We start from the raw sequence: 25,805 nt of genomic DNA, 5'->3' as shown, positions 1-25,805 counted from the left end.
CAAAAAGAAAAAAGAAAACTGCTTGCTATCTAAGCATGGAGCATGACTACCTAAATTTCTTATGTGGCTCAGCCAATGGTTTGAATGTGACCAATAGCTTTTCACAAGGCTTGAGAGCCATACGATTTCTTGAAAACGATATTGGAACTGAAACCAAAACTCAAATATTACAACCACCAATAAATATGCTATACTCAGAAGAAAAAAACCAAGAAGATTTATCTATCATGGGTAATTCTCTAAATTTAATAATGTAAATCATTTCAAGAAAGTTCAAGTATGGTTTTTAAATTCTGAGTTTAATCTGAATGCTACTTTTCTAAACATGAGGCATTGTTTAAATCGTCCGACATGTAACTGGGGAAAAAAAATTTAAGTTAGCTGCCCAGTGAACTAGTTTGGATTTCAATTATAAGATAATACTATTAGAAATGTTTAAACCAGGACTGAAAATGTAGTAATAACCATCTTGGCTGTTGACTCTGCATACTTTCATCTGGGACTCAATACCTTTTGGAACTCATTACATACCAAACTGTTTGGAGTTGCAACATGAAATGAATATGAGAAATATGGTGAAAAGGAAAGAAAACTATTTTAACAAAACAAAGACACAAAAACATTCTTTTAATATTTCAAAAGTAAAACTGCTTCAAGTAACATTCATGTTTTAATGTCTTTTCAATAAAAATCTTACACATTTTTTTAACTCCAAGGACTGACAGAAGAACTATCTATGCAGCAAATACATATATACACTCATAGTGCAAATCTGACTAAGAACAACATCTCCAATTTCACTTTTCATTAAATGAAAAGCAACCATGAATTACACAACAGACATACAATTTATCCATACAAAATTACCAAATTAAATTGAAATTGGGACAGAAATACAGATTCACGAGTATTAACAAAAGGATCACATTATACATATCCCATATTCCAAACACGGATTCCGGAGTGGTAACAAGGTTAGACGATCATATCGGAGATCACGTTATCAATATACATAGATCTTACTAATTACCAAATTTGTTTGAGATCTTCATTTAAACTAACATTCCAAGTTTGATCAAAACTGGATCAGAAATATGGCCTCCTGATTGGAAACAATGCATTTGTAACCGATGTTGCATGACTGACACTGAGCCATACAATAAGCTCACTTGGCTTTACAGCCACATGAACAAACAAATCTTAACATTCAAAGGCAGTTCTTAGTAGTTATAAACTGTAATAAAACTGAAGAAAAAGTACAAAGAATACAATAATTTCAGACAATCTGAATACAGAACCCTGCCTAAGGTCACATTATGGTAGTCACCAAGGTTGATCCCATAGTAGGATTTAAAACCACGCCCTTTTGTTCATGAATGCAGAATGCTAATCACCAAGCCAATGCAGCTCCTACTGCCATTAATTAGCTCCATACAGGAGGGCATAATGGCCCTATTTTCCATATCCAAGCCTGCTGGGGAAGATGAGACACTACAGTTCAAGCTTTCATGAACCTCAGAAAAGTGACAAGTTCTTCTTACACAAATCAATATTTTTTTTAAGATTTTGAGATAATTTGTTCATTTTTATGATCGAAAAGCATTATAAGAGTATATCTGCATATGCCATAAACTAAGCTTTTACAAAGAGAGTGTCACAAAAATAATTATTCTTATTTCAGTTTACCTCAGGTCAACTCAAATTCACTACATCAACTGACCTACCAGATCATTAGACTTGGATCTAACATAACAATTTCTGACATTATAATTTGAACTCAATGGTATAATCACAACTTAAAGCTCAAAAATTCAAATCCAAACCACCAAAGAGATAAAAACAACTTCAAGTCATACCAAATGTTGAGATATCTACAGTAGTTGCAGAATTCTCAATTTGAATCAGTCTTTAAAACTAAAGGCACAACAATGCAAGATCAACACAGAAAATCAAATTATTGACTTATTATCAATATAATTATAGGATATTTCTCAATAAATAAGTCCCATATTGGAAAATGTAACAGTAATTTAATGAAAAACATATCTGAATGCAATAAGTTCCATATTGGAAAATGCAACTACATTATAATGCAATACATACTTAAAAGCAGTAATAATTCCTATATTGGAAAATGTAATTACATTTCAATGTAATACATCTGAATGCAGTAATAAGTCCTATATTGGAAAATGTAACTACATTTTAATATAATACATACTTGAATGCAGTAACAAGTCCTATATTGGAAAATGTACTACATTTCAAATGTAATACATACCTGAAAGCAGTACTAAGGACTATATTGGTTGTTGTTGTTGTTGTAGGGTTTAACGCCATTTTTCAGCACACGATAGGCTATACATGGCGGCCAGTATTAATGGTGGAGGAAGAACCTGGGAAAACCCCGGAAAGAACCACCGACCCTTGAGATGCTACTGGCAAGCTTTCTCACATACCCACATTGGCCGAATCCAAGACTCGAACCTACACAGATAGAGGTAAGATGGTAGTGATCCGTAACGGAGAGCGCTTTAGACCACTCGGCCACTCGGGGCTGACTATAATGGAAAACTCTAACTACATTTTAATATAATACGTACTTGAATGCAGTAACAAGTCCTATATTGGAAAATGTAACTACATTTTAATGTAATACATCTGAATGCAGTAATAAATCCTGTATTGGAAAATATAACTACATTTCAAATGTAATACATCTGAATGCAGTAATAAATCCTGTATTGGAAAATATAACTACATTTCAAATGTAATACATCTGAATGCAGTAATAAATCCTGTATTGGAAAATATAACTACATTTCAAATGTAATACATCTGAATGCAGTAATAAATCCTGTATTGGAAAATATAACTACATTTCAAATGTAATACATCTGAATGCAGTAATAAATCCTGTATTGGAAAATGTAACTACATTTCAATGTAATACATCTGAATGCAGTAATAATTTATGTATTGGAAAATGTAACTACATTTTAATATAATACATACTTGAATGCAGTTACAAGTCCTATACTGGAAAATGTAACTACATTTTAATGTAATACATACTTGAAAGCAGTACTAAGGACTATATTGGAAAACTCTAACTACATTTTAATATAATACATACTTGAATGCAGTTACAAGTCCTATACTGGAAAATGTAACTAAATTTTAATGTAATACATACTTGAAAGCAGTACTAAGGACTATATTGGAAAACTCTAACTACATTTTAATATAATACATACTTGAATGCAGTAATAATTCCAGTATTGGAAAATACAAATATAATGAAATACATACCTGAATGCAGGAAATTTGAAATTCAATATTCTTGTAATTAACACTTATACTGAAGTTATTAGTACAAATGTTTTTAATGAAAAATCTCATGCTGAAACAAGGAAAAAGGGATAATATTTCCAAATCTCTTGAATCATTCTAAACAAGTAATAATAATATTACTACATTCTGATGTCTGTACATGCATATTTCAAACACAATTAAGATCAACAACTGAACAACAATAAAATATAATTATACCAATGATAACATTCACTGATATTTGCTGTATGATACATTATCATTTATGTTAATAATAAAATTACATGTTGTAAAATTGGTTTAAATTTTTAACTGATAAATGGCATTAACTGGGTGATGAATGAATGATTACAACTGGTCAGAAAAAGTCAGCACTGGATGCATTTTTGAACTAAAGCATAAGTTTAACAAGACTAATTTGTCACCATTGTTTTAAAAACATTCAAGTTTTTGGCTCAAAAACAAAAATACAACAAAGATTTAAGACAAAATGTTGTATACAATGCATTTTTACAACATCTGACACTTTGTTTCTCCAATTCTTATGTGCTTTTTTAAATTTACTGCACTCACAAGTATCTTGCAGATGATAAAAATGAGATTACACAATGATATTCATAATTAAATAAAAAAAGAAAACAAGATTATACTAAATTATAAGAATTTATCACTGACAGAATGATACAAGTCTTAACGACAAACAAGATGAATATATGTTGTTCTATCAATTACAACAGAATGACTACCATATAATTTACAAAAAACAATATTTACAAATACATTTTTAAAAAATTTCTTCAAAAAGATGTAAATCCATATGAAAACAAAATACCACAATGTACCATTTAGGGCATGCAATCGAAGCAAAATTTTCAATCATCATTAAATTGACAGTGCCACCAACTAAACTAGAGATGACAAGACTCGCAAGCACTGGAAGCAAAGCAGATGAAAAATGGCATTTAATTTGGCTTGGATTTTCCTCCAACAAGCTTCCGAACCGTGGTTCCAAGACTGCTAAGGTATTTTTGCACAACGTGGTGACGGCGAAGTCCAGGCATCAGCAAGATGATGTTGACTTAAAACAGAAGTAAACAAGCATCTTGTAAATAAAAATGAAACTGAACATATTATCTAAATCAATTTATAAATAATTAATGAAATTTTAACTGAAAACAGGAAGAAAGAAAAAAACGTTTATTAAATAAAATGATAACATCAGTTGTCTTTAATTGAAACCACTCCTACTAAAATAAAGTTTCTATCTTTCTTAGCACTGAAGAAGTTAGGCAAAATTAAACACACTTATAGTTAAGAAAGGATAAACCTCATGTCGATATGATCATCTGTTCTGGTGTAGTACCCAGAAAGCTTTCAAGATGTCTGCTGTGGTTTTACTTAGCTCATTCTAATAAGTTTTATTGTAAGGGTATTGTTATAATAGCAATGTATAAAGTCATCAAGATGGATGATTCTAGCAAGAACAGAGATGGAGAAAAACACATGACACATACACACACACACACACACACACACACACACACAGGTCAACATGACATTTTTCTTGTATAAGTGTGGTTGTTGTTGTTGGATTTAATGCCATTTTTCAGCACAAGATAGGCTATACATAGCGGCCAGTATAACTGGTGGAGGAAGAACCCTGGAAAACTCTGGGAAGAACCACCAACCCAAAAGAAGCTACTGGCAGGCTTTCTCACATACCCACATTAGCCGAGCCTGAGACTCGAACCCAGGCAGACAGAGATGAGATGGCAGAGATCTGGAACGGTAAGCGCTCTAGACCACTCGGGGCCCCGTATAAGTGTGGTACTAATAGAGATGCATTCAATCATCTAGTTTGATGATTCAATCATGAAGAAAGCTTGAGAAATAAACTTTAAACACAATTTAACTAAAGTTAGTTAATCATGAAGCATGGGTCACAATGACCTACTTTTGTGATGAGGGTATAATACTCATCAAGATAGATCAACCACCAAGTTTAATGACTCTAGATATAACAGTATACATACTGGGAACACAAAACAACTAGCTATTTGGTAATGATCTAAATGCACAAACCTAACCCTAGCCAGAAAAATGTTAAATGTAGTTCAGTGACATTTTTTTATCAGATAGTTGTGGAAGTAATAGAGATGCATACAATCATACAGTTTGAGGGTTCTAGCATTAAATGAGTTTGAGAAATAAACTTGAAGCACATGTAATCAAAATCAATGAAGAGTTTAATATGTGAATATGTAAAATTTAGGTCACTGGAACCTATTGTTTTAACCAGGCTGTAGTACTCATTAAGCGGCATCACCTCACTAAGTTTCACGATTCCAGGTTTAACAATATTTATACTATGTGCACCATGCCTGAGATAAATGCAAAACTTAACCAAGAATATACAACTAATGTACATTAGTTAGTCCCCCCATTGGGGAAAGGTGCTATGAATATTCATATATATGTGCTTTTATCTGTGTGGACAATGATGCTTGGGGGTACTACATAGAGATCAATGTTTGCAGACAAATTAAAAACATATATGGCAAATGGATAAGCCATGACTAATTTACAATCATGAATGTATGTGATAACGAGAACCTACAAGTCTACAATGCAAGTGACTCGTTTAAGTAAGGTGACAAAAATAAAATGTATCCATACCTATGATGTAGGTAAGAACCAGGTTGTCCACCTGACTCCCAATCCAGGCAAACAGAACAAGTAATCCACTCACCAACAGAAAGAACTGAAAATATATACATGATGTTAATATATATTAGTTTCTCTTGGCCACACAAACAGTGATCTGAATGACCAAAGTTTCAAAAATATCTGCAATGTTAACAAGTTTCCCAAGCAACAAGTACTTCCTGCCCCTATGCCACACAAACTTGGATAAACCTTATTTTTTGATCATGTTGAACCCAATTAGAAACATTTTCAGATAGTAATCACAAGTAAAAAAATATATTAAAAAAATCAAGGATTTCTCTGAAGACTCATTTAACAAAACGAATGATAGATTTAATTAATACCAATAAAAATTTCAATTTTTTTTTGTTGCATTTTGCCTATAAGTGTAACCAAAGTGTAACAAATTATTTAGTGGGTTTGACTAGTGTTTTATACAACAGCAACAGAAGTTAGTGCTGAGGCAAATGGAGTAAACTGCCTTGCCCAGGAATGCACCATGACAGCTACCTTGGGATGATCCGATGGTAGGATTCAAACACAGATCCTTCTGGTCACGAGTCTGTCACTCTAACCAACAAGCCTAAACGATTCAATCAAACAGTGGTATTCATGTTGTAACAACATATAAAATTAATATCACGCATTGAAGAATTTGAATTGAAATTTGCCTGTCAAAGAATCTTGTAATTTTCAGAAACATATCTAATACTAAATTTCCAAAGTCCATATCTGTCCTTCTTGTATTTCTCTTCAAAACTTTGAAAAGAGAGTTTTCTTGAGGTCTGAGATTATATCCTATATCAGTCAGAACACAATTTAATCATTCCCATATTGAGAATTGAATTAAATTGTGAGGATACACCAATGTTTCCATGGTTACTACAGCTGAAACGTTTACATGTATAAATAGCTAAGTTCAGTTTACTATCTGTACGTATTTACAAAATCAGCAAACATGTGACCAGAAATGCATGTGGCTGCCAGCGCCAATTTCTACACTTCCATATTTCTGATTAAGATACCCATTTAGTAGGAGTTTTCCATTAATTCTCCCTTAAAGTATATATTGTTTTCCCACTCGATGTGGCATCACAAGGAAAAAGCAGAAATTGATGTGAATTAGTTTTAGCACACATTACATCGAAAGCTGATTAAGTGATAATGCTGAAAACAAATTCTTTAAACTACATTATTTATCATGGGCATTGGGTGGCCGCTTGGTCTAAAGCACTTGCCTTTAAAGATCATTAACATATCACTTCTGTCTGTGTCGGTTTGAATCACAGGCTCATCCAAAGTGGGAATGTGAGAAAGCTTACCAGTAGTTTCCTATGGGTTAGAGTGGTTCTTCCCAGGGTTTTCCCCAGGTTCTTCCTTCACGAAATATACTGGCTGCCATGTATAACCTATCATGTGCCGAAAAAGGGCATTCAAACTCATACCAGAATTATTTACCTTCAAAACATGTTTGTTAACAAGGCCTTTGATTAGTAACATTTTATTTTAAAGAAACACCATTTCCAGCTTGTAAGTCACTGTAAAGTTTCAGTTACTGTAGATCTCACAAAAGCATCATGTGTGAATGACCAATTACATTATCGATTTTTTTTGTATGTTTAACTGAAATTCTGATATATTTAACACAGACATGTCTTACAAACTAAATCCTGTCATAATAAGAGGTAAAAGAAAATTAAACAACTGTAAGTTGAGTGAGGTATGACACATTATAATAGCTGTCAGATGTTCAGTTCAAGACTGACTGATTGACTGAATTTTATGGCACACCAGCACTGTAAGGTCTAGTACTAATATTAGTACCCTTACCCCTACCTCATGGACAGGGTACTAACATGAGCATATACGTGTCAATGGAGCAAGCTGGGTGTGATTCACACCTGACGCTCTTTTAGCCTAAAAATAACACTTTGAACATATTCCTTGCATATAATCCAGTAAATTGAGTAGTCCTAAAATCTAATACCGGAAGTATCGAAAATCATTGAGAAATAGTAGTAAAATCTCGTTTACCTTTCTTAGCCGATATTTTTGTTTAGATTTTCCGCCATATTAATTCAAATAATGATTACTTCCGTTCTCATCCTCGTTTGTTTGTGTGCCATATAAGGACATTGACGCCTTATTTGGAAACGTAAACAAATCGTAGTAAAAATTTGGCGCCATTTGGGTCAGAAATTCTGCGCATTAAAAGTAAATACGGTTTATCGGCAACTTAAATATTCCACCAAGAAGCGATTATTTGCCACTTGATTGATAATAACATAGCATAGAATATCCAAATATGGTCCAACAAGCCTTACGTAGAAAAGGGGTCACAGCGAGAGTCTCGCATTATCTGTCATGGCAGACAGGATGAAGTTAGTGTAACCATGCCAATGTATTTTATCGTGTAAGGGCTTAATAAATTCAAAATAAGACAAACTTCTTTCACAACACGATTATACTTATGTAGTAGATTTCTACAGTTTGTTTTTCTGACTTTAGTGATGATGTTTTTTTTGCTCCATTACATGATACGGGATCAGGACGTAGCCTCAACCACAACACATCAAGTTGAGGCTACAACATCGTAGCTATGCAAGGTCATACAGTGCCACAAAAAGATGTCTGAGGAAAACAAATAGTCTGAAAGGTTTATAATAAAAGAGTCATAAAAGTATAAAACACAATGATAATGTGGTAGAAATATAAAAAGGTTCCCTATAGATATGTAAATGTTCTTTGCAAAAATATATTAAAAAATAAATAAGGATTATTAACAGTATGAATGTCTGATCAAAATACTCAAAATAAACAGGACTGCATACTGGTTAAATTTCTAAATAAATGTTTACTTCCTTCAAGAAGATTAAAATAGAATTTACATTCACCATATCAAAAATTCTTCATGTGCTGAACATTGTAGTAATGATTGTGTGTAGGTTGAAGATCCAAACAATCTTATCATAAACTGTTTCACAGTGAAGAGTTCTTTGCAAGAAATGGGCTCGGGCAGGTCTTTGCCTTTTAATATGTAGGAGTGGGTTATATAAGAATGACCAATTCTAATTCTTGAGATGACTACCTCACCCGTATAGATGGATAATTAGGAAGGAGGCCAATTGGTTGGTTTGATTGCATGGCACTTGTTATTAACAGCATCATTCCATGATGCCTGTCACTTACTAAATAATAAAAAAATTTTGACACTGGGTTTAAAATCAGTGTGGGGTATATTAAAATTAGATGGTTGCTATAATAGGGCAATTTTAGATGCATGGTCTGCTATTTCAATACCTCCAATACCAACATGTCTGGGTAACCAACATAATACTATATTGTGAGATGTTCACAGCTTAGTATGTTTGATGCAAATATTGGTCTGTAATTGGTTTTCCAACTTCCTGTTGTGCAGTGACTGAAATACTGACAGTTAATCAGTGAAGATGGTAGAGTTTAAAATGCATTTGCTTTCGAAACATTTCAGGGCAAGGTCTACTGCCCTTATTTTGGCTGAAAATATCGATGCACAATCTGGCAAGCTAACTTTTGTAGTAAGATTTCCACTAATGAAGGCTGCAACATCCTTTTTCTCATCCTCTGACCCATCATGTAAATTTTTGTGTAGTTCTTAAACTCTGCGAGGAGTTCATGAAAAATGGAATGATTTGTCAGATTTTCTTCGGTCATGTAGCTTAAAGAGTACTTTGGGTTGTTTCTGTCAAAGACAATACCTAAAACCTTTCTTTCCTTGACAACTGGTGTAGGTGTAGTGTGAGTTGACAAAAATGCACGCATACTGTTTTTCATTTTGAGAATTTGAAACCAATGGCACTGCAGTTGTCTTTCAACTGTATACATATGCTTTGATCGATAACATATTAGGAAACTGATAACATTCCTGGAAATCATCTAAATATAGGGAACAATCCACACCAGACGCAAAACAATTGGTAATGCTATTAATTTTTATGTTAAAAAGCAAGCAGCAGGAGGGGGTGATCTGACCAAATGGCAGACAGAGGAGTGTGTGAAAAAATTATGCAAAAAAAAAAATACATGACCAATGAGCAGCAACATAAACTGTATATGATACAGTATGATGTTTTTATGTGTCATAAAATGTAGATCTTTTTATCTGTGTTTTAAGTAACAATATGAACAAAGCAAGGGGGTGAATAGAGAAAATGGCGAGAAGACCAAGTGAAAATGACGTCAAAAAAATATACAAGGCCTTGCTTCAGTAACTAATCATTGTAAGAAAAACTGTTATTAGATGTTTTGATCAATTTTGAGGCTTCGTTGATATTTTTTGATGAATCCAACATGGTTTATTTTGTGGCCCTTGTTTATCAAATTCTGGCCAAAAAAATTAGTGATGATTGACAAAAGATGTTGAATATGTAGTTGTCTACTGATCAATATACTGAAATTTTATTCTTTGGTTAAGCCTCTTCGATATAGCCATTTGCTACGTAGTGTAAGCTCCAGGATTAATATAAAAATATTTTCCTGCAGTTGACACTGAAGAAAATTCCTTTATTTCTCCTGTATCAAGGTTAATTGATTTAACTGGTCGAGGCATTTTTCCTTGTTTGCTATTCTCTCTTGATGTGATAGCTTGAAGGTTTTCAATCTTATTATCTTTTTTATCAGAGTTAAGATGATCAATCACTATACCATCATCTATCATACCACAGAAGCACTTGTAAATGAATCTGGGAGAAGTATCGATTTTTATTTTCTTACTGTCAGGAATTACAATAACAATTTGTACATAACCTGTATTGATGACTTTACCAATTGTTTTTTTTTAGACGACATTTATGTTTAACACTATCTGCTCGCTTCATAATTAGTAAATATTGGGTGCTTCACAAATTCATCAATGTTATTGACTTCAATCTTTGCTTGTTCCATTAAACAATAGTTTTGTCTCCAATACTATTTTCCTTACTTTTGACATACTGAGCAATATAGTCTTATGCATTTGTTATCTCAAAGTATCTTTTCAATACACAATATTTTCTTCCACCACAACATGCATATAAGTGTGTTTTTCCCTTGACACCCATCCCACAATTTAGACATTACAGAGGTCCGGTATTTCCTTCTCTGACACTTTGTAAATTGAATTGGGTCAAGCATCTTCAAGCATTATTGAAAACAAAACAACCACAGTCCAGTTTTGATTGAATAAAGGTTTCATATAGGTTGAGACTTTCTTATCAGTTCCCCACTCAGTGTGCGCTACTACTTTGAGTAAACAATAAGCTTTCTGGTTCTTTATGTGCAGAATAAAGGTCAGTTTTCTGTGTGGGATTCATTATCCGTTATACTAAGTAATCAATTGAGGGGTTTTCATGATGAATTCCAGACACCACCAATATGTCACTGAGGTTATATTTTTGTTTTCTATATCCAGTATGAATGTTTCAAAGTAATTCTGATTTAACACGATCAACATAGTTCAGGAAATTATGTTGTTGATATGATTCCATGGATATCTAATATATTAAATTTAGTGGTGCTAAACATGGAGAACCTATACATTCAGGTAACCTCAGCAATATAAATGATAGATCTGATTTGCGGCATCCATGTTGATTCTCCAGCTACCACTGTGTATATCATGTTGATGAGCGCAGTCACATGAATTATACCATAGGCAATTTTATAAAGTTCAGTGTGTATTGAAGTGATTCTTGAGCTGATGCTGGTGAGCTCATTGTTAATAATTTTGATTGTTGTTTTAACACTGACTAGATCAACAAACTATGTATTCATTTCAGAGAGATTGGTGTTAATGAACGTTGGATTTCCAACGAAATTATCCATGGTTCTATTTATGTTTCTACGAAAATTTATAAACACGCTTATGTAAGTAGTATATTCAGATCTGAATGAAGTCATTTCATCACTGATTGTCATTAATGAAGTCATCATTGGGATGTTGCTTCTCTCAAATTAATAGTTCTATTTCCCCTCATGTTGATATTGCCAGTCACTGCATCAACTACTTTTGCAACGCATTTACTTATCTCAGTTCTGATTGTGGAGTTGTTGTTGTCCACGTATTATTTTGTTGCCACATCATCATCTGATTTAGGTTCTCTCAGTTTCATAATTGTATTTCTGCTCATGTTACTCCAAGTTATTAATTTCACCAGTTATAGTAAACACCACTACGTTATCTTTAGTCATGCCGGGAACTAGCAGAATAATATGTCAGTGGGATATTGCTAGTCTTTAACTGTCCTTGCTGATTCTGAAAAACAACAACCCTTTTTGTGTCAACATCGGTGAGATGCAAAAGATCAGCAAGTATTTGGGCCCTGCAATGTTGGTGAGTTACTTTTGCCCCTAGAATTCTTCTTCGATGTGGACTGCAGTTTCTAATCTGACCAGGTGTCAGAGTAACAATGACATGATGATATGACATTATAACGTCATCAATGATGTAATTAACATTAAATATTTTCTTTGGGCATCAATGTCTCTGATTTGTCCACCAAGACCTTCAAGCAACATTTTTCAACATTGTTTTGTCTGACAATATAACAGCAATTGCCCTGTAATTAGCAGTAGCACCTGGTGCTACGCAAGCCTGAAAATGTATATCAACGACTGATTGTCTAAGCAAATCTAGGTGCTCCAATGAAAAATAATTGATCGGATATAACAATGTAAAATCCTGCTGAGATATCTGCAAACCAGAATCAATATTCTAATCGCAACCCATAAGCATCATTAAATGATGATATGTGTAACTTGATTATTCTCAAAATTCATGCCAGGACACATTCTGTCAACACTATGTAGAAGGTCGCATTTCAGCCTCATTTTATACAAACTTAACAAGTTTTTATGCCAGGACATATTCAGTCAACATTGTATAGAAGGTAGCATTTCAGCCTCATTTTATTTAAATTTAACAAGTCTTCATGCCAGGACACATTCTGTCAACATTGGCCAAATTATGCTGTGCACATTTCAAGAACAAATTTAAAGGTTTTTATATTTTTCAAAAATAGTCGCCATACCTGATGGTAAATAGGTATCATTTGAACAAATTCTGAAGGAATTTCGTAAAGTGGTTTTTTTAATACAGAAATTTGTCTAAGGGTTTTTATAGTTTTAGTATTAGACAGCAGATCAGCAAAAACTAATTAATTTGACATGTCTTTATGCCAGTATGCTTCATGTAAAATAATTTATTCAAGCACTTTATGACACACTGTCATGAACAATGTGAATGAACAATGTAAAACATCTATAAGCTCTCATGGCCTCAGAGGAGATAAAAGGACATGAGCATAAAATTTAAACTCAGCCTCATAAATGGAAAATATTTTAATTTCACCTTTTTGTTGATTTTGCCATGGCAGAAGCTTGACATAACAATCCCTTTGGCATTCATGTGAGTGTCTGTCAATCCAAACCCTAGATTAACATGAATGTTTACAGTTTTTCTTTTTACCTAGTTATATAAAAGGGGGGCTTGGCAAAAACGGATTCTCGTTTCACTACAAAATAATGCAGATATTTCAATATAAATTCAGAGTTACCAAACTTCCAAAATTACGTCAATAGTGTTTACTCTACATATCCCAGTGTTACAATGGTGTTAAACATATCTATACAATCTTAAATTTTTGTAAAGTCTTGTATTTATGGAATCTGGTACTGAAAAACTCTCTCACCCAATGACTTTTATGACTTTGGTTTGATGCTCATAGTGTTCATAGAGTAACAGGCTTGGTTTAGTATGCACTAAATAAGTGAACACTACCCATACTGACCACTTTAGGCTTGTCTGTCTTAAGTGTGCACCACATGTCTTTGAACTCTTCCAGATGGTACTTAGCATTCAGGATGCGTGTACAGATTTGTTCATACTGCCTCTCCTTTGCACCATCCCTACAGAGGAGTAATAATATAAATGATGCAACAACAAAAAATTATGACATAGTTCAACTGTACATTGCATTTCATACCTAATGTTAAAGGAGACAGTGACTTTCTCCTTTGTTGCTGAAAGAAAGAGATGAAAAGTTTTTGGAAGAGGAAGATGAAGAGCACATATAACTATCAGAAAGTCTAGGTCAATTGTAGGGTGTGACCCTTATAAGGAATGACTATTTAATATTATTATCATTTATAGTACTGGATTTTTATTTAAAAAATATGAAGTAAATAATAGTAATTCTACTAAGAGCAAAAATATTGAGAAATACTGGAAATCATACTGCCATACTACCACTGGAAAACTGTATACATCGTTAGTAATATCTTCAGTGTTAAAAGCATGGCACAGCATCTAAAAAGCTCACACACCCTTAGCAAATACCTCTCACATCCAAAACTGGTACAGATTTCCCCCTTTCTTTATTTTATCCATACATCTCACTTCTAAGAAACCTTAACCAGCTCCCTTAAACAGACAAAATTCTGAATTACACCAAATACAAAATTTGTTTTTCACTAGGGTTGGAACAAATGGCACTCACAACCACTGTAAAAATATATTTATAACCACTATGCAATAAATTCAACATCAACTACTCTTCACCTCAAGATCTGCTTTGATTAGATAAAACTATTAATAAACCATGTAATAATAATCAAAGTAATAACTGAAAATAAGATACCAACCATTTCTGTGATCCCAGTAGGTTTGGTCCAATGATTGGTACAAGAAAATCTATGAGCGTCACGGTCAGACCAAGAACTGAAAATGCTGTCAATACTGAAGGGTCAAAATACCAGATTACTCTGAAAAATTAACACAAAAAATGTCAAGCAAATGGTAAACATCAGTGTATTAATGTTTGGAAATCCTAACCAAAAGCCAACATAGTGATTAATACCCATCCCGCCCAAAAGCTGAATGAAAATAGAACAAGTAATATATTTAAAATTCATCAAAACTGTCAAGACATTTTAAATCATATTCAAGGAAAAAAATAAAGCACACAGAAATTATTTGAAACTTTGCAATCCTTTTTCAGAGATGACACCCAATAACCTGAAGCTTTGGTGTATTGAGGCTATAAGCATTGGGCTCATTAAAGTTGCCATGGAATTTTGATGAGACCTAATCTGCTGTCACTTTTAACTTAAAACATGCAAATCAGTTGCAAAATGGCTGCAAATAGAGCAGATTAAAAGATTTCACACACACAGTATTAACCAGTGTTTTCCCACAAATAGCCAGAATTATGTTATACAATCCATACTTCATGAGACTTTGTGTAACTAATTACCTTCCACTGAGTACCTAGCAAATCAAGTTGTTCACACCTTTAATCCTTTTAACAAATGATGCAGAAATCTTGATTGCCTAACAAATTTATAAAGATCTAAAAACTGTAAAGAGTAAAGACTGTTTATGTTTTACAGGAGACTGGGGCTTTTCATAACAAAATCACCAAGAAACAATAAATCAGCTGTTTATTTTTCAAAATGTCTAGATGTATATGTACATATTGCTGTACATGTTAAAGCTGGATCTGCATGAAGTGACAATTTATGGTTACTGTCAGAAAAATGTGAGCTCACATGGTATGGTAATTAAATTCTGAAACATCACACACATATATATAAATATATAAACCAATCAATTTTTACATCCCCTGAATGCATCAACATATATGTATGTATACTAGATAGTGAATTTTTAAAAAAAATCACTTTTATGTGAAAATGTCTCTGTTCAATAAATTTACAACTAGTCCTTCATTTATTTTCCTGGAAAGAAGTTTTTTTTTTTTAATAACTCTGAGATTTTCCTTTGAGATATTTCTCAATGACCTGCTCATAAAGAATATCAGGTGTGTGACTGTGCTGTAGTCAATTAATCAACATACAGGTATAAAGCGATAGCTTGTCAGTTTATAAACATGCTATATTGAGCTAATTTTCTCTGTTGAAGCACACAAATCCAAAGTAATAATCAACTATACATTGTACAAAGAACTGTTATAATAAATCCTTTAAAACATATAGTAATTAGGAAAAATAAAACTTAAATGTTCTAACAGAGAAAATGGTTTATCCAATGACATAATATATAATCTTTACTGTAATTCCAACATAATTCAAATTTCATCATTACAGCATTTATTATTCAGGATACTACATTATACCCTAATAGGATATGACTGCTCACACCTAGATTAAAGTAAACATATCTAATGTCATGACATTTTCAGACCTGCCACCTCAGTGGAATGAAAATCAGGACGCCAAAGGAAAAGCAGGTGTTTGTAACTATATACATGTTGATAACTCGTGCAGAACTGGGTCCAAAAACATTAGACCGCACTATAAGCAAAAGCACGAGTTATTGAGGGACCTCCATACCAATATGAAATGATACTATCCTCTTTGGACATCAAGAAAACTGCGGGGTGGGGATGGGGGGGGGAAATGAACTGGTCTGTTTAATGGCTGAATAATTGTGTTGGGAATAACTGTCCATTAAAGTATATTTTTTAACAAAGTGTTATTCGCTTTTATGTAAAAATGACCTTCATTTTCAAGATGTTCAACCAATGAGAGATTGTTAACATTATTCCAACTCGCTTCAATAACTTTCATGTGTTTGTGAAAGCAATGAAATACATCATTATTTCATGTTATTGCAGAGTAGTCTGGTTTCCTGATCCGTCTGCTCCCTGCTTTGCCATCTACTCTTGTGGAATGCAATGCAAGTAGCACAGTAAACAGGAAACAATACAAGTCATTGATTCAAATTTTCACAATCAAACAAGATTGCTTTTACTATAAAAAAAGGGACATTTACTTTGTGAAACAGCCATCATCATCAAAAGTCAATTTCTACTTATTGTCTATAGTAAAATATCCATGCCATGATTTCACTGCCAAGTAAGAGTCTTCTCATCTGTACCATAACAACTACATCCACAAGTCTTTCTGTGAGAAACTAAGTGCAAATGGTGTTTTGATACCTAACTGGTGTAAGTATTTATTGTATTGAAGCACTGAATTAAAAGCTGACCTCCTTGTATTACCATGCTAATTACATCTTTTGTATCAAATAAAGGGAGGGTGGACTAACTGAAAAATTGAAAGGCATGCATAAGAGCTAGAGGCCCCAGTCAAGTGTCAGGTCAACTCATTTCAAGCAATTAATTGAACAGTTTCCATTTTTTGGGTGAATGTAATATAATTAAACTACCTTAAATTAGCACACTGATTCAAAAATGTGATCAATGATAGCCAGACAACCAAATGAAATGAATACCTGATGACATTAAATTCTGTTTCACAGATATGTTTTATAAATAAAATGCAAGTTTCAGAGTTTGTGGTTAATTTGTAATTACTGAATTGGCACTCGGTCACTTCCTCATGGACGAGTTTCATAACTACTTCCAATGAAATCATGGCGTCAATATTATATTATAGGAGTAATCAAAATCATTCTAGAGATCTGAGCCCTTATTTTCATCACAGTTCGAAAGAAGGCAGTCACAAAAGAGGTCACAAATGACTGCCAGAGCATCCATTGCCCAGGTAGGCTGAGGTAAAGATGGGCATGGCAGCTTGTGGTTCCACCTCATCAAAAAGATCTCCATCACTGGATGATCCCAGAGCCTACAAATCTTCTAAATGATTGATGGAGCACACTTAATATAAAGAGTCTGGGCCTTCCTCAACACAAAATCAGCCTGGACAGCCTGCTGAGAATGTGTCTGATCTTAACAGTGATATAAGAAGAAATGATAGCTGGTTTTTTGGATTATCTGATCAGAATGACCTAATGCTGGTCAATAACAGTGATGGCAGGCCAGAAGCCATCACAGTGGCAAACAACCATGATAGCTAATGGACCTGATTAAATGAATTGGCAAGGTTGGAATATAACCCCATGCACCCAGACTTATGGGCACTCAATGGCCCTGCTCAAGCAGGCAGAGGGGACCTACACAAACTTGCCTGCCAAAAGGTGGGAGCAAACTTATCCCTCATGTCAGAGTCCACTGTGAAGAGATGGGAAGAACGTTGAGTCGTAAAAGTCCCTGAAGCCAGCATCTGCAATTTTGTTCCATGAACTTGGCATTACATCTGCAACTGATTCACCAACTGCAGTGGCTGAAACATGGTTACATCCAAAGCATTCCACCTTTCTTCTGCCTTTTGTGACAGTTAACAAAAGTAAAATCCTAATAATCTTGGAAAAGGAAGGGGCCATCATGCCACCACCCAAACTCAGGACATCAATGATCTTTGAATTTGTCTTTGCACTTCTAACTATGCTATTCAAACTCTTGTGTACAAAAGTGGACTATGTCCACTCTGCCCATGGCACAGTTGAAATACACTTAATGCAAGCATGGCAAAATCACACGTCCTTTGCAACAATGAAATTTTTGCATCTTGTGCATTCAATCATAATTGTATACCTGAAACAACAATGAAAAATCTTTATCTGGGACAAATGGCTGAAATGAAATTTGGTCAGTACAGCAAAATCTGATTTGAGAGACCACTGCTATGAGAGACCAGAATCTCCTTGCACAGATTTATTGATTATATAATGTTATGACCCGTTATGAGAGACCACCTGTCTTGAGAGACCATTAATTTTTGGCAGAAGGGGCGATCTTGCTAAACTGTACTGGCTGTGACCATTACATAAACACATAAAACTGAGCACTGACTGTACCACGTGTTGACTATTGTGGTTGTTGTTGTTGTAGGGTTTAGCACCATTTTTCAGCACATGATAGGCTATACATGGCAGCCAGTATTAATGGTGGACGAAGAACCCGGGAAAACCCCCGGAAACAACCACCAACCCACGAAAAGCTACTCACAGGCTTTCTCCCATACCCACATTGGCCGAATCTGAGACTCGAACCCACGCAGACAGAGGTGAGATGGCACTGATCTGTAACGGAGAGTGCTTTAGACCACTTGGGGCCCCCTTGTTGACTATAAAGTTAGATATAAAATCTGCCAAAGGCAAAATGCATGCAAAAATACCAGAGAAAAATCAAAGAAAGAGTTATCAATGCTTCAAGTAACCTCAAATTAAAAAAGCTATATTGACTTTATTTGCCAACGGATTAAAATCTGATGGATACACAAGTAAATGGCAACACGATGTTGAGAGTATTCCTGCATAAGCTTAAACTCAAGAACTTACAGTATATGGTTAGGGCGATAGTTATAATTGTATCTTGGAAGAATTTCTTCCTGTATATGCTATTTTTAGAGTCTATATGGCACACAGATGGAAAAGATATTTTTTCATGGAGTGTCAGATATCGGAAGCAAATTCCAGATGTTAATGTGATTTTAAAAAAAAGAAAAACATTAAAAATACTGAGCTGGTCAGATTCCATTCAGAAGTCATTTAAGGTTTTTCTACTTTTAGTAATGGTGGCCATATTTCGATGGCAGATCAGTATCAACTGAACAAATTCAAAGTTCTTCATGCCAGGATGCGCTTCCATTTTATTTTGGTGGTCAATATCTGCTGAATAAGGTATTTTTCAAGAAGTTGTTTAAAAGTTTTTTTATATATAATGATGGCCATATTGTAGGATGAATATCAATTTAACAAATTTTACAGGAATATATACTGGAATTCTAAATGCAAAATCATGTGCAACTAGTTTAATGACTATTAAAAACTTGTAAATCGCATTTGTGAATAGACAACAAAATACCATACCATTAGCTCCCTTGGCCTTGCAGCCTGTTGACTCAACAAAATCAACTCCGAATTCAATTTGATCTTTTGCAAAGAAATGCTCAGTGTGGATCCAAAATTCATTCAGCACTTAATAATCATTCTTTCTCTCTCTCCAAGGTTCACTCATGGACATAGTTACTTCAAAAGGATCAAAATCATAACACAAAACCATTCTAACATAATGTACCAACTGTAACAGCATGTGCACTAAATCTTTGACCTCGAGTCTCTAAAGCATCTAATCTTGAAAAGCTCTAAGCACTTTGGGTAATTATTTCTACATAGCTGGGCCCTAGTATGCAAAACATGGTAACCATGCCTTTTAGATTGTGTAAAATGGCTTAGCAACCAAGACTAATTCAGGATTCATTCCATTTCATGGCTCTATTAGAGTAAGTGTTCTCAAGTACAATCATTTCAAGCAAGCATGATCATCCAGAACTTGTCCTGAAAGTACCGGTGATACTAATCTAATACACCATTTTAAAAACGTGGATAATGCTTGCCACAGGAACAATATACTGAAAGCTCTGGACCAAATGAAATTGTTTTGCATAATTTTAATGCATTAAAAAATTTATTTACGCAATTTCAAATTGTCTATCTAAAATAAACACATACTCTTCTCATATAACCTAGTCGCCATGTTGAAGCAGGTGATACAAGCTCAGAACTATATTTAAAATATAAATTGAATAATTTCAATCTTCAGAAATGTTTTTACCACTTAAAGACTCAACACTAGAAATACACTTCATTTTTAGTTGATTCTGTAAAGAGAACAAATCTTACATGAATATGAATGTGGTAAAACCAACTAAAATTGCTGGATAAAATGACCGATCCCAACTGATGAGGTGATTAAGTGGTAGCAATACTTCACGCCATCCCTCAAGGTCATGCTTTAGCTTCGAAAGTGGATCCAGTTGTCTCTGTAAAAACACAAAATATATGATTATAACACTTGCTAGACTCATCTGATAATGACACATCTGATGCAGAAGGATTGCGTTCACATGATATTTTAAAGTATTCCGTTATTTACCTTCTGTGGTGAATTTCAGACTTATTCCCTTAGAGCAGCCATCAAGATTAGAATATATATGCATTGTTTAATGACATAATGTCAAAAAGGTACCTGCAGGTTTGGATTGTGATGTACCTCAAATGTTCAGGTAAGAATTTCTGACTCTTTGTGTAAAGGAAATGTTTTTCATTAATCATTTGTCCCAAAGAAAAATCGACCTGCCTTGAAAAGTTTGTTTTAATCATCTCAGAAAATCAACAGACACTTGGGGAAGTAACTCTTTGAGGAAAAGCAGTCCAGTTTAAGAATTAGACAGACACCAGGAGAAGTGCTATCCCATAGGGGTGAAACTATTCACCAATTCATTGGGAGTTTAATTACTAGTTTAATGTGTATGACCACATTAATACAAACAGTACTGAATCAAAATAAACAAATGCTTATTTGATGTTACATTTACTTTTCGATAGCCATATATATATATATATATATATAGTTATTTTGTTCTTTATTTATATATAGTTATTTTGTTCTTTATTCTTTAAACTGAAGATTCATTAGTCAGCAATAGCAGCATAAGATACAATTTGAACTAAAATGATAAGAATAATTCTGAAATGCAGTATACTGTAGCATCACTAATTTTCATGGAAAAATTTATTTTTTGTGATGTGAATTATTACAAGCCAGTACACAAAAATGTTTATCAAGTAAATAATCCTGAAATTGTTCAATTAAACAAGTCCAGCTCTTCACATACAATTACAGATCTTTCAAATATTTCTGCATTAGCTGTAATTATCCATTCTGAAAGGATCAACTTAACTGATGAAGTTCTAAGTCTGGTGATTAACTTTGGTTTGTGCATGAGACAGGCTCAATCAAATGACTGATTCCATTGTTTCTCAATTTAGCTAGCATCTTCACACTTTGATGGGCTATCAAGACATCAAATGTTAACACTACTTCCTAACTGCATTGAGTAAAGGGCAATTTGGATTGCATTTGGTTCACATATGGAATGATGACATTATTCAAACCGATGGAGATTTAAGTTGTTGTTGATGTTGATCTAGGGTTTAACGCCATTTTTCAGCACAAGATAGGCTATACATGGCGGCCAGTATAACTGGTGGAGGAAGAACCCTGGAAAACCCAGGGAAGAACCACCGTCCCACGAGAAGCTACTGGCAGACTTTCCCACGTACCCACGTTAGCCGAGCCTTGGACTCGAACCCACGCAGACAGAGGTGAGATGGCAGTGATCCGGAACAGTGAGTGCTTTAGACCACTCGGCCACTCGGGGCCCCTGAGATTTAAGTTGAATTTAATGTTGTAAATGATTGATCTTGATAGGTGTTTGATTTGAGCTAATACAAGCATTGTTTTATTCATTGAAATGACCAACGTTATTTGGCATTCTTTATTTGGGGGTATCTGAAGAGGTTAATCCACAAATTTAAATACCTACAAATATATGCAAACCATGAATTTAAGAATCCATGAAAACATCTTTTTTTAAAATACAAAACTACAAATACTTAGAGCCATCGAAATAAACGATACTACAGTAATTCTGAATAGGTGAAGAGTAATGTTTATTCGCATCAACCAACGACTCCAAGTTACAAACTCCATTATCAGCTATGAAGTTAAAATTAAGCTAGAGGATTTCAGTTATGACTGCCATAAAAGGAACAAACAGCATTCACATATAATGTTATCAAAAACAATGCAGGTCTTAATGGTTAAATGCTTGGTTTTTCTTGTACATTCTCAACCTGCCAATACTGGGTGAACTTGAGAACCTGGTGTATTATGTTATTTCTTGTTACTATTAATAGCATTGAAAAAACAGTGTTTCTTGCCTATTTAAGCTGGAATAACTCACCTGTAACCTGATTATTTCATTTGCTACCATAAATGTTTTACATTGAGAAAAATGAATTTAAAGAAACAGAACTCAACAAGTCTCTAGTCTACTTATTTTTCATTGAACCCCACTTGTTAAGGAATTTTTATCTCTCCTAAACCATAAATTTATGAATTTGTTCTATGAATGTAAGGAAAACTAGTAAATAAGATGGGTAATTAACATCTGTTCAGTGCTGAACTCGAACGTAAAATGTATGGCATCTCTTACATGTCAAAATACAAGATATCATATATGTGTGTTTGAAATGTCTGAATTTTTCTTGTACACTGCTACCATAGTAATACCCTGCAAATTTGATAAAAAAATATAATTATTTATTTCTTGAAATTATTTTTTTCTCCATACAAATGTATTCATTCTTTGCTGAAGGTAAAGCATGTATAGTCCCATATACATACATACATGTATACATATATACATACATACATATATAGGATGCATCACCAAAATGTTAAATCACTTACAACCCTACAAGGCTGGCAAAGAATAAAGTCACACTGAAGTCAAAATGAAGTTACTGAGGGGTTAGTGTTGGCTCTCCTATGTAAAATCCAATAAGACATTAATGCCAGTTCAAAGCCAAATCTTTTCCTAACTTCATAAGTATAAATATCGCAGAAAAAACAAGTTCCAAATAACAGTAGATGCTTCATTCTTGAGCATTGTAGAACAGAACAATTTAAACAATTTGTAAAATCATTTGTGGACTGGAACGAGTGACTATGTTGTGTGAGTGCCACCAGTGGAGACCTTCAAGACAGCTCTTGAATAGTTCTACTAACTTCTCTCTCTCTTTTCCAATGTAATTGTATGCCTTAAATGGCCCTGCACTGTATGAATTCAGATTCAGATGATATATCGATTCTCAAGATACAAGGAAACAAAGAGGGTGGTCACATTTTACATCTTTTTCCTGGTTTTACTAAGCAAGTTAGGTTTCAATTTCATTTAAGATAAAAAGGTAACTCTAAAAGTCAATACAGTATTTGTTTTCTTCACATTTCAGTGCGAGTCTTAAGCGCTTTAATTTTACGTCGGGTATTTCTGTGATATAACACCATCCACCAGCACCTTTATGAATTGAAAATAAAAGTAATCAAACCTTAGTTAGCCACAACAAAAACAAAATCAAAGCTTATTTTGCCGAAAGAAGAAAAGGCTTGGAAGTTGGAACTTTCATATATAAACAACAAGTGAACCGCGAACTTTTAGACCCTATCGAGTGATTGCTGCATCGAGTGTTGCCCAAATATCAAAATGGAAATGCATTTTTATTAAGTTTATCATTACATCATAACTATAAACAGTAATGAGATTTCTCTTTTTGTTTTACTTTGTCATCGTCAATCCGCTGGCTACTGACTTCTGCCATTGTTTCTGATTCTTCGAAATGACCTATGAAATCTTCGAATAGTGAAATTATGATCAGTATCTAATTAAGATCCGACGGAAAAGTACCAAGACAATCCGAATAAGTGTATGTGCACAATAGGTGGCGCTCTAAAGTTTCGTATTTTCATAGGGTACAATTTTAAAGAAAAAGACTTTTCCCGTCTTTCCTCACTGGTTAGAGTGGTTATTTAAAAAAGACCTTGTATATTTTAGTTAGTTCAAACAACCTTAATTATCTATATTTTGGTGTATGATTGATGGGTGTAATATAGGTTACTTAGTATACAGTTTGGCCTCACTCCAGATATGCATCTTTCTTAAATGTGCTAGCTTCACATGGTTATTTTCACTTCCTGAACTTCAGAGGTAAATTGTATCTATAAAAAAGAGCCGATAACTTTTATTTTTTTACATTTTATATCTTTTGTTAATTCACTCATTGTAATTTCAGAAGCAGGTATTATCTAGTCTGGCAAAATTAATTTTCCTTATTTTAATAGCTGCTACGGATGGTGTACTTTAGACTAATTCAGGCTGATTTTTTTTGCACTAGGGAGCAGTAATTTTAGTTAGCAGTGTGCTTAGATCAAGTACAATTTTCCAAACGTACAATAGCCAAAGAAATGTCAGCCACATTACATTAAAGTAGCACAGATGTATTCCAACATTCTCTCCACTGTACATGTTTTAAATGCAAACAACTTCACCTTACATACGCTATGCTCTCAAAAGTACATAATGACTGGTGAGCGCCCCCAATACTCAAATCGAAGAAGGACGCAAGCGCGGGCAGATACTGGATACGCATCAACGAGGGAGTCTGACTATTTTTGTTTTCCTTACTGTTTTGGTCTGTTTTTCCTACGCATAAAACGTAATTGTTTCATTTTTTGATTAATAATTTCCGACTCGACTGTAACCACATTTTCTTTTGGTTGGATTATTGGAACTTATGGTATGTATGTAGGTCTACGATTTTTCTGTTCCATTAAGGATTTTAGCACCAGTGTGTGCAACGATTTTACCACTTTCTTCTTGTATGGACGCCTCTTGGTAACTTCGCTTGGCGTGTACTCACATGTGACGTGAGAACAGAGTTATTAGATACCCCAAACAACCGCTATCATACTAGTCAATTATGAAACAATACGATTGATGATCGTGGTTCCAAATGCCGAAACAATACCAGGGTTGTCCATTAATGTAGTTATCAGTACAAGGGAAAACATTACTCGATTTTCACTGCATGTAAATCAGAGTTGTTAATGCTTCGGTTCCGAAAATGCGCATGAAGTCGTTGGTGGTTTTCCGTTTCCGCTAATGCGTTGTCGAACTCGGGAATGTTAGTCGTTATCTCCTCTTTAACCCACAGGGGTTCGTGCTGGCATAACTAGTTATTATATAGTAAATGTATAACAGGTCAATTTTAAGCGACAACACGAGCCCCTGTGCCTTAGCCAATGAGCACATCTTGGTAATTCTGTTAAGACTGCTTTGTGTCGCCGCGAAAAATTCTGAATAGACACAATTCGCGAATGCAGCCGTACCAAAACTATTTGACCAGCACCGCCTTTTTACTCCGATTGCTACATATATACCTCCGGTGTAGTGTTAAATTTTGACCCTCGTTGAATTCTGACCCTCAGGGTCTGCTTTTAACGTTGAAAGTTGACCCAGGG

General features: G+C 34.1%; 1 protein-coding gene across 1 annotated transcript; it reads right to left on the bottom strand.

Moving 5' to 3' along the window:
* Positions 1-610: 610 nt before the first annotated feature.
* LOC149803480 (ADP-ribosylation factor-like protein 6-interacting protein 1) lies at positions 611-24,196 on the bottom strand. Its single transcript, XM_089953206.1, has 6 exons — positions 24,068-24,196; positions 20,564-20,703; positions 14,698-14,817; positions 13,845-13,962; positions 6,010-6,094; positions 611-4,411 (listed from the first exon to the last, which is right to left on the bottom strand). Exons 1-6 carry the CDS (start codon positions 24,104-24,106, stop codon positions 4,296-4,298), a joined length of 618 nt encoding a protein of 205 aa, XP_089809332.1. The 5' UTR covers positions 24,107-24,196; the 3' UTR covers positions 611-4,295.
* Positions 24,197-25,805: the final 1,609 nt, after the last annotated feature.

This window comes from Sinohyriopsis cumingii, chromosome 3, assembly GCF_028554795.1.
Source record: "Sinohyriopsis cumingii isolate HCF-2022 chromosome 3, ASM2855479v2, whole genome shotgun sequence".
Taxonomy (NCBI): domain Eukaryota; kingdom Metazoa; phylum Mollusca; class Bivalvia; order Unionida; family Unionidae; genus Sinohyriopsis; species Sinohyriopsis cumingii.
The sequence above is the reverse complement of the archived record's forward strand: the minus strand, read 5'-3'. Positions and strand labels throughout refer to the sequence as shown.